Source organism: Leptonotus elevatus, chromosome 7, assembly GCF_054856555.1.
Source record: "Leptonotus elevatus isolate MCC_2025b chromosome 7, RoL_Lele_1.0, whole genome shotgun sequence".
NCBI classification, from domain to species: Eukaryota; Metazoa; Chordata; class Actinopteri; order Syngnathiformes; family Syngnathidae; genus Leptonotus; species Leptonotus elevatus.
This window is the reverse complement of record NC_141245.1, coordinates 24,996,042-25,007,277: the sequence shown is the minus strand read 5'-3', so window position 1 is coordinate 25,007,277 and position 11,236 is coordinate 24,996,042. Positions and strand designations below refer to the sequence as shown.

Below are 11,236 nucleotides of genomic sequence, written 5' to 3'. Positions count from 1 at the left end.
TCGTTCGCCAACTCAAAAGCCAAACTGACAAGCGTGACACAAACGGGCACCATCCGGCTTCGTCCTCAGGCAATCGCATTATTAAGGCAACTGTAAATATAGAGAGAACAAAAAAAAAAAGAGTTTGGCAAGGTCCTCACTTTATTCTCAAAATTCGGACTTTAAAGGTGAGAATCCTGCCAAAACTTTTTTTTTCTCTCTCCTCGGTGATGACAGTAACACATTATTCATATTTATACCCTAATTAGAAATAGACGAAAAATGAACACTAAAGATAAAAGTCATTTCATGAATCCTGTTAATATTTCAACACTTTTACTTTCACTGCTACTGTAAATACAGCATTAATAATTTACTTTGCTAAACTAGAATTATGTATTTAAAATAAAAACGATTATATCACTTGAAAATGAGCACTAACATTTGAGTACATTTAAAATTTAAAATATAGTTACACTAACGGTTATTTTTAACAAAAAGTACCAATCAAATAGTATGATCAATAAATAAGCTTTACAACTTCACAAACTCCTATTTTTCACGTATTTATTTATATTTAAAACGACGACGAATACTAACGACGCATTTCTACGACGTCCCGCCGGGACGACAACAAACGCGTATGGCGGCTTCCGGCTGACCTTTGGTCATGTGACAGGTCCATGGCCCTGATGGCGGCGTCGCAGGCCGGGTACACGTAGAGCGGCTTGAGGCTGCACGCCCGCCACACTTGCACGACGCCGTTGTCGCCGCCCGTGGCCACGTTGTGCCCGTCGCTGCTCAGCACCATCGCCTTCGCCCGGAAAAAGAAAAAAAAAGAATCATCATCGTGCTCTCTTTTCAATATGCAACAAATTTAGATTTATTATTATTGCGCAAGTATGTTGCAATAAACAACATACTTTCATACCAAGATTGATTTGTTTGATTTATCTTGCTTCTCTTGTTGTTCTTATTAATAAACAAATCGTCTGCGTTTGTAAACAATTTACAAAAGGCTTGATAAAAAAAATGATCTGGTAAGAGAATAAAAAGAAAAATGGACAGACAAAAAGATACAAAAAGGTAACAATAATTTAGTGTGACTGGAACAACTACATGAAAAATATTGATGAACAAGTACAGCAAATTTAAAAATAAAAGGAAAAGCTACATAAAAAAGTGACAAAAAAAATTGAAACAAATTTGCAAAAGTATATGAACAAATCGACACAAAATTAAAGGGGGGGGGGACCAAAGACAAAAGAAAATGCAAAATAAATACATGAAAACAAATGATGGCAATGGTAAATATAAAGTAGTTGAAAAAAAAATAAAAAAAATTCAAGACAAATTTTTTGCCGAGTTTTGTTTTTTGTATAATTTTTTATTTAATTTTTTGTTTTTCTGAATACGTTTTACTGCAAATGTTCTGATTCTCATAAAAAAAAAACTCCAAAAACATTTCTAAATTTAAAAAATACGTTACATAAACAAAAAGGAAATGAAAATAAATAAACAAATAAACGTGAACACAATAGTACATGTAAAGTAATAATTAAAATAGCAGATGAAAATAATAATATAAAACAAAATGGAAAAATTAATTGTAAAATAAATTTGAATTTATTTTTTAAAAGGGACAATGCACAGGATCAATAATTTAATGTGCCCAAGTTAGCTACGTCAAGCTAATTTTCATTAGCAGTGACTTGGCGGATGTAAAATGAGTCATTAAAATCACAAATCACTTTCCAACAAAACCACAAAAAAAATTGTAAAATTATTCAGTAAAAAGTAGTGAGACAATAGTAAGAAAAAAAAGAAAAGAAAAAAACAGAAGAAAAAAATCATCATTTTTTTTTTTTTTTAATCATTCAAGAATCGTTATTGAATAACAACAACAACATAAAAAAAATAATCAAGCAGCTTTCCGTATGTGTCATTTGGAGAAGGCCAAGCGTGTTTTGCGGTGCCGAAGCGGAGCGGAGCGACTGACCCGGGTGCTGTCGCGGATCTCCATGTGGGCCAGCAGCTTGCCGTTGATGCTGAAGTTGCAGAAGCGTCCGCGCTCGTAGTAGACGATGCAGTGGCCCTCGCTGGACACCGAGATCAGCCGCGGCCGCCGCCAGCTCTCGGGACCCTCCAGCGCCCGCAGCAGGTCCCCCGTGATGGTGTGCACCAGGCACGGGCCGTCTGCCAACACACGCACGCACGCACGCTACTGATGACGATGACACATTTGTGGATTAACACGCCAAAATCCTCTTCGTTCATCATTACTTGACAAAAGCTTGACATTATTTAACTTTTTATTTCTTTCTTATTGGATGATGAATGGATGGCATTTTGGCTGGCTGACCTTTGGCCCCGCTGATGACCAGCCCCAGCTCGGCACAGACCGCCACGCACGCCACTTCCTGCTCGTGACCCGTCAGGATGGCTCGCGGCGCCGGGTAGTCGCCTGCGACAACAGCACACACACGCAGAGCGCTGAAATTAATATCATTTACAAGAAAGACCCCATGAACTTGTCGGTCTCATACGTCACAGCAGATAAGGAGAAAGTGCGCCCCCAAGTGGCCGTCAGTAGTACTGTGCAGCCTTTCCCCAAGAGTCATTGAGCTGAGTACGTTTGACGTTAGAAAAAGAAAACGCCATCAAACGAAAATGAAACAAAAAGTAGAGACATTTGACTTCAAAATTGATTTACTTTTTTTTTTTTTTATTGAAAAATGAATTAAACGCTTACCGTAAAAAATAAGTAGGGTAGAGGTTTAAAAAAAGTAAGTGTCATGATGGCAATGTGCATCGTGTGTTGCATTTTATGCATGAAAAGCACTTTAAACAGTTTGATTGGACTTGAAACGGGGAAAATACAAAAAATAAACAGAAACTATAACAAAAGTATGTACATTGCAAAGATGAAAAAAAATCAAACAAAGTAAATATTTAAGGAAAAAAATCATTTGAGGTGATAGGATACTGTTGTTAGAAATAAACAAGTAAATTTATAATAAAATGTGTTGACCTTTATTTCTTTTATTTTTGTGTGTGTTGATTAGAAACAGGTATTAGTTTTTCTTCTTTCTTTCCCTTTTCATGTCTTTTTCTTTTAAAGAATGACTCTTTTTTTTATTGAATCTGATTGATTTCAAAACTATTACCAAATAAGTAAGTTCAAATTAAATGAAAACGGGGAAAAAAATCTAAAATGTAATAATAACAACGGATTCCTACTGCGCATGTAAAGTGACACAAATATTCAATTCAATTCCCCCAAAATTATTCCATTCTTTAAAAGAAGAAGAAATGAAAGACAAACGTATAATATCTGTCGCTTATCAACACACACAAAAATAATAATGAAAAAAGGTCAACACAAAATAAATGACAGCAAACAGCCAAGACGCTTTCTGAGTAACAATTAAGCCAAATCATTAAACAGACTGAACTTGTATGAAATATATTTTTTTCCACAAATTGTGCTTTTATAAAAAAAATTTTTTTAAAGCAAATGGACGGAGATGATTTGGTTTTATAATCCAGATTGTTTCTGACACCCTCAGTTGAAATTCATTGTTTTTTTGTTTTTGTTTTTTTGTGTATTTAGGTTTGGAAAAAATATCTGCTCCTTTTTATTTGTACTCACTTTTTTTAAATATTTTTTTTAATTTGATTTACATGGTAATTGGTAAGATTTTAATGATAGGCTTTACACCAAATTTTAAAGTGGTTAAACTCCATCAATTCATTCAATTTGAAAGTTTTAAATTGTATAAATAGTACATTAGCGCGGTCTCGAAAACGATCTAAAACCGCGGGGCCAATAAACACGAGCTAATGCTATTATTTCCCGGCTAATCCCTTCATCTCCATGTCCGAGTGACAATCCCGCAGCATCCCCAAAGCCCACCTGCCCACCTCCCAGTCCGCTGGACTGTGATGGATGTGGTCCCACAGAGACTAGGCGGGACCCCGAGCCGCTGCTGTCAGTGCCAGCAGCTGCTCTGAGGATGATGTCGGGCGGGGGCGAGGACAAGTGTCACATGAGGCCCCGCAGGGGATGGAGCCGCTCACCTGCCCGACAAAAGATTCAATTTCCCCGCCGCCGCCTTCACCCTCGGGACGAGCGCAAGTGGCCCGCTTGGTGATGGGGGGGTTTGTGAATTGCGATCACTATTTTAATTATCGGACACTTTTGTTTCATTCAAGTTAGGGAAAATCTGCCAGAAAAGGCTTGTAATTGCGTAAAGGTGCCACCAGATGGCAGCAAACCACTTCTTTTTTTGGTGCTGTTTGACAACAAAGCAAAAGGAAAGCTCTCCCCTCAATTCAACATGCTTGCTTTACACTAAGATGCCACCGGATGGCGACAAAACTATATAATTACATCAGACCAGGCTTTGGCAAAATTGTCAATGCTGAAGCACAAAAAAAGACATCCAGAACACTTGAATATGAATTTAAAAAAACGTAAATGGCTTCAAGATGACTTGATTTTGGCGCACGTGCACGTTCCACTGTTGAAGAAGACATTCGCACGAGATTAGCGTTAAGCGTGGCGAGCGCCAGGGGAATTCCCTCCTCGCCGGCTAATTGGACTCAGCCGAGCCGAAATTCTTAATTAGCCGTCCCGGCTTGCGTCGACGTCATCAAATGCGGACTTGCGCGTGAAAACAAAAAGCCGCTTACTGTTGACGGGGTTGTCGCCGATGATGTGATGCCGGCCGCTCCAGTACCACAGAAGAAGAGTGGCGTCTCTGGAGCCCGACACGATGTAGCAGTCGCCCCCGATGTACGACTCGGAGCGGGCCAGGCACGTCACCACGTCCCAGTGGCCGAACACGATCTGGGTCAGCTTTCCTGCTCGGGACACAAATCGGGAGCGAGGTTCGTTAATGTGGCGCGGGCAGCGACGCTCAAGGACCACTAAGAAGGGCAATGGAACCCCCCCCCCCCCCTCCCAAAAAAACCCCCATCAGTCAGCATGATGGATAAATAAAGATATCGCCTGAAATAACTGACATATAAAATTAACAAGACATCAAAAACGACACTGTCATGGTCTGTTTTTGTTTATTACATTCCATTTAGTTTTTCATATTATGTCTTGTCTTTTTTGTGTCTTTTGCACGTCAGATTGTGCAAAAAAAAAGAAAGAAAAAAGGCTTGATTACAGAGGCGGCAAATCCGGGTCCAGAAAGTAAAAACCCTTCCACAGTTTGGCTTTAGCCCCTGATGCTAGCTACCTAGCTATCTCCCTAGCTAGTTCCCTAATTAGCTCCCATGGTGCTCTTATGGCTGCTAGGGAGCTCTGTCTTATTTTAATGAATGAGCGAATGTCATTCAACTCAATCAAAGGCTGGGCTCTATTTTAATGTCACAAAAATAGATCTTTTCCTGTTCCAACAGCACAGGACCTACGGATCTTAACCAAATAACATTTACTAATCCCAACTAACAAAACTATCAGGGTTTTTTCCTCCAAATAAAATTTATGTGAGTTTATGAGAAACTAAAAATGAAAAGTTTCTGCACTCAGGAGAACGGCCCCAGGGGGTTGGTGAGGAAATTTTGTGCAGTTCTCTGCACAGAAAGAAGGATGGAGAAATTCCACATCTGGTCTACAAGGCTTCCGGAGACGTGCCAGGCTCGGCTATCTCATCAACTGATGATCATCAATCTTATCACCTCCGACCTGGGAGCCACGTCAGCTGACCCAGTGTTCGGTTCTGGAGCGGCCGTTTCGACATCATTCGACATCGTTTTGACATCATTCAACGGATCAAGTCAAGTGCCTTTTCTTGGGCAATCATTCCACGAAGAGTCACATTTTCGGGCAGAATAATCCCGGTGACAAATCGAAGAATTTGGGTAGTCTACCCCAGCGTCACTTTTTTCATTCAACAAAGATGGCTTCAAAGAACACATATTCGTCTGCCGATACATTGCGACACTTTTTAAGGAACAACATTTTATGTTAAGCCTCACATTTGTTATGCTTATTCCACTAAAAATCTTTTAAATGTATCAAATTGTTTTTAATGTCATATGATTGCTAAACTACCTCCTCTTCTGCTAAAGGGATGTTTTAAGGATAATTATTTTTACCACACAACCATTGAAAAAAAAAATGTTTTAATGTGTTGAGCTCTCAAGAGCTCAAATGAGGGAATGATGAGTTATAAACATTGTTTTTTTTATTTTATTTATATTTTAGCCGTTTTGGATTTAGTTATAGCAGTATGGCTCAATGAATAGAATTGTATTCTTATCTGTGTTACTTTCATGAGAGAAAGGGCAACGGGTTTGTACATTTTGCTATCTCTAATGGGAGGGCCGGTCTCTGCCGGTCGGAAGGGAGTCACAGGCTTATTATTATTGTTTTTCTCTAATCTGATTTATACCCATGGGAACAGATTCTCTTGTATTCACTGAGTTGTAACCAAGTGTGCTGTGGGCTGATGGGTGGAGACTATTCACCCACTTTTGAATAAATGATGATGTGACGGGGAGCCGAGTACAACAATCTGACCAGAACACGGCTTCAGTGTCGTCAGCCTTTTGTCATCAGAAGCTTCTGATAATTATTTACCTTTGCAAAGGGACTTCTTCACCAGAATCTCACCATTCAGTTAATTGAACACGCAAAGAGTACAATACTTAAGATTGTCTACTCTAACAAAAACCCTATTCCTAGTTCAAACTCCTACTTTGAAACCCTAACCCTAGTTTAAACCCCTACTTTGAAACCCTAACCCTAGTTTAAACCCCTACTTTGAAACCCTAACCATAGTTTAAACCCATACTTTGAAACCCTAACCCTAGTTTAAACCCCTACTTTGAAACCCTAACCCTAGTTTAAACCCCTACTTTGAAACCCTAACCCTAGTTTAAACCCCTACTTTGAAACCCTAACCCTAGTTTAAACCCCTACTTTGAAACCCTAACCCTAGTTTAAACTCCTACTTTGAAACCCTAACCCTAGTTTAAACCCCTACTTTGAAACCCTAACCCTAGTTTAAACCCCTACTTTAAAACCCTTACCCTAGCTTGAAACCCTACTTTGAAACCCTAACCCAAGTTTAAACCCCTACTTTTGAAACCCTAACCCTAACCCTAACCCTAACCCTAACCCTAACCATAGTTTAAACCCCTACTTTGAAACCCTAACCCTAGTTTAAACCCCTACTTTGAAACCCTAACCCAAGTTTAAACCCCTACTTTGAAACCCTAACCCTAGTTTAAACCCCTACTTTGAAACCCTAACCCTAGTTTAAACCCCTACTTTGAAACCCTAACCCTAGCTTGAAACCCTAATCCTAGTTTAAACCCCTACTTTGAAACCCTAACCCTAGTTTAAACCCCTACTTTGAAACCCTAACCCTAGTTTAAACCCCTACTTTGAAACCCTAACCCTAGTTTAAATCCCTACTTTGAAACCCTAACCCTAGTTTAAACCCCTACTTTGAAACCCTAACCCTAGTTTAAATCCCTACTTTGAAACCCTAACCCTAGTTTAAACCCCTACTTTGAAACCCTAACCCTAGCTTGAAACCCTAATCCTAGTTTAAACCCCTACTTTGAAACCCTATCCCTAGTTTAAACCCCTACTTTGAAACCCTAACCCTAGTTTAAACCCCTACTTTGAAACCCTAACCCTAGTTTAAACCCCTACTTTGAAACCCTAACCCTAGTTTAAACCCATACTTTGAAACCCTAACCCTAGTTTAAACCCCTACTTTGAAACCCTAACCCTAGTTTAAACCCCTACTTTGAAACCCTAACTCTAGTTTAAACCCCTACTTTGAAACCCTAACCCTATTTTAAACCCCTTCTTTGAAACCCTAACCCTAGTTTAAACCCCTACTTTAAAACCCTAACCCTAGTTTAAACCCCTACTTTGAAACCCTAATCCTAGTTTAAACCCCTATTTTGAAACCCCAACCCTAGTTTAAACCCCTACTTTGAAACACTAACCCTAGTTTAAACCCCTACTTTGAAACCCTAACCCTAGTTTAAACCCCTACTTTAAAACCCTAACCCTAGTTTAAACCCCTACTTTGAAACCCTAATCCTAGTTTAAACCCCTACTTTAAAACCCTAACCCTAGTTTAAACCCCTACTTTGAAACCCTTACCCTAGTTGAAACCCCTACTTTGAAACCCTAACCATAGTTTAAACCCCTACTTTGAAACCCTAACCCTAGCTTGAAACCCTAACCCTAGTTTAAACCCCTACTTTGAAACCCTAACCCTAGTTTAAACCCCTACTTTGAAACCCTAACCCTAGTTTAAACCCCTACTTTGAAACCCTAACCCTAGTTTAAACCCCTACTTTGAAACCCTATCCCTAGTTTAAACCCCTACTTTGAAACCCTAACCCTAGTTTAAACCCATACTTTGAAACCCTAACCCTAGTTTAAACCCCTACTTTGAAACCCTAACCCTAGTTTAAACCCCTACTTTGAAACCCTAACCCTAGTTTAAACCCCTACTTTGAAACCCTAACCCTAGTTTAAACCCCTACTTTGAAACCCTATCCCTAGTTTAAACCCCTACTTTGAAACCCTAACCCTAGTTTAAACCCCTACTTTGAAACACTAACCCTAGTTTAAACCCCTACTTTGAAACCCTAACCCTAGCTTGAAACCCTAATCCTAGTTTAAACCCCTACTTTGAAACCCTATCCCTAGTTTAAACCCCTACTTTGAAACCCTAACCCTAGTTTAAACCCATACTTTGAAACCCTAACCCTAGTTTAAACCCCTACTTTGAAACCCTAACCCTAGTTTAAACCCCTACTTTGAAACCCTAACCCTAGTTTAAACCCCTACTTTGAAACCCTAACCCTAGTTTAAACCCCTACTTTAAAACCCTAACCCTAGTTTAAACCCCTACTTTGAAACCCTAATCCTAGTTTAAACCCCTATTTTGAAACCCCAACCCTAGTTTAAACCCCTACTTTGAAACCCTAACCCTAGTTTAAACCCCTACTTTGAAACCCTAACCCTAGTTTAAACCCCTACTTTGAAACCCTAACCCTAGCTTGAATTCCTAATCCTAGTTTAAACCCCTACTTTGAAACCCTAACCCTAGTTTAAACCCCTACTTTGAAACCCTAACCCTAGTTTAAACCCCTACTTTGAAACCCTAACCCTAGTTTAAATCCCTACTTTGAAACCCTAACCCTAGTTTAAACCCCTACTTTGAAACCCTAACCCTAGTTTAAACCCCTACTTTGAAACCCTAACCCTAGCTTGAAACCCTAATCCTAGTTTAAACCCCTACTTTGAAACCCTATCCCTAGTTTAAACCCCTACTTTGAAACCGTAACCCTAGTTTAAACCCCTACTTTGAAACCCTAACCCTAGTTTAAACCCCTACTTTGAAACCCTAACCCTAGTTTAAACCCATACTTTGAAACCCTAACCCTAGTTTAAACCCCTACTTTGAAACCCTAACCCTAGTTTAAACCCCTACTTTGAAACCCTAACTCTAGTTTAAACCCCTACTTTGAAACCCTAACCCTATTTTAAACCCCTACTTTGAAACCCTAACCCTAGTTTAAACCCCTACTTTAAAACCCTAACCCTAGTTTAAACCCCTACTTTGAAACCCTAATCCTAGTTTAAACCCCTATTTTGAAACCCCAACCCTAGTTTAAACCCCTACTTTGAAACCCTAACCCTAGTTTAAACCCCTACTTTGAAACCCTAACCCTAGTTTAAACCCCTACTTTAAAACCCTAACCCTAGTTTAAACCCCTACTTTGAAACCCTAATCCTAGTTTAAACCCCTACTTTAAAACCCTAACCCTAGATTAAACCCCTACTTTGAAACCCTAACCCTAGTTTAAACCCCTACTTTGAAACCCTAACCCTAGTTTAAACCCCTACTTTGAAACCCTATCCCTAGTTTAAACCCCTACTTTGAAACCCTAACCCTAGTTTAAACCCATACTTTGAAACCCTAACCCTAGTTTAAACCCCTACTTTGAAACCCTAACCCTAGTTTAAACCCCTACTTTGAAACCCTAACCCTAGTTTAAACCCCTACTTTGAAACCCTAACCCTAGTTTAAACCCCTACTTTGAAACCCTATCCCTAGTTTAAACCCCTACTTTGAAACCCTAACCCTAGTTTAAACCCCTACTTTGAAACCCTAACCCTAGTTTAAACCCCTACTTTGAAACCCTAACCCTAGCTTGAAACCCTAATCCTAGTTTAAACCCCTACTTTGAAACCCTATCCCTAGTTTAAACCCCTACTTTGAAACCCTAACCCTAGTTTAAACCCATACTTTGAAACCCTAACCCTAGTTTAAACCCCTACTTTGAAACCCTAACCCTAGTTTAAACCCCTACTTTGAAACCCTAACCCTAGTTTAAACCCCTACTTTGAAACCCTAACCCTAGTTTAAACCCCTACTTTAAAACCCTAACCCTAGTTTAAACCCCTACTTTGAAACCCTAATCCTAGTTTAAACCCCTATTTTGAAACCCCAACCCTAGTTTAAACCCCTACTTTGAAACCCTAACCCTAGTTTAAACCCCTACTTTGAAACCCTAACCCTAGTTTAAACCCCTACTTTGAAACCCTAACCCTAGCTTGAATTCCTAATCCTAGTTTAAACCCCTACTTTGAAACCCTAACCCTAGTTTAAACCCCTACTTTGAAACCCTAACCCTAGTTTAAACCCCTACTTTGAAACCCTAACCCTAGTTTAAATCCCTACTTTGAAACCCTAACCCTAGTTTAAACCCCTACTTTGAAACCCTAACCCTAGTTTAAACCCCTACTTTGAAACCCTAACCCTAGCTTGAAACCCTAATCCTAGTTTAAACCCCTACTTTGAAACCCTATCCCTAGTTTAAACCCCTACTTTGAAACCGTAACCCTAGTTTAAACCCCTACTTTGAAACCCTAACCCTAGTTTAAACCCCTACTTTGAAACCCTAACCCTAGTTTAAACCCATACTTTGAAACCCTAACCCTAGTTTAAACCCCTACTTTGAAACCCTAACCCTAGTTTAAACCCCTACTTTGAAACCCTAACTCTAGTTTAAACCCCTACTTTGAAACCCTAACCCTATTTTAAACCCCTACTTTGAAACCCTAACCCTAGTTTAAACCCCTACTTTGAAACCCTAATCCTAGTTTAAACCCCTATTTTGAAACCCCAACCCTAGTTTAAACCCCTACTTTGAAACCCTAACCCTAGTTTAAACCCCTACTTTAAAACCCTAACCCTAG

The 11,236-nt window shown here is 39.4% G+C and overlaps 1 protein-coding gene across 1 annotated transcript in view; it reads right to left on the bottom strand.

The window, feature by feature from the left end:
- Positions 1-11,236, bottom strand: part of nbeab (neurobeachin b) — a 263,722-nt gene that overhangs the window by 2,775 nt on the left and 249,711 nt on the right. The window contains exons 52-55 of the mRNA XM_086080779.1: positions 4,675-4,845; positions 2,342-2,443; positions 1,979-2,175; positions 642-793 (exon numbers count right to left, since the gene is read on the bottom strand). Coding sequence (XP_085936905.1) covers positions 642-793; positions 1,979-2,175; positions 2,342-2,443; positions 4,675-4,845 — 622 coding nt within the window. The remainder of the gene's footprint in view (positions 1-641; positions 794-1,978; positions 2,176-2,341; positions 2,444-4,674; positions 4,846-11,236) is intronic.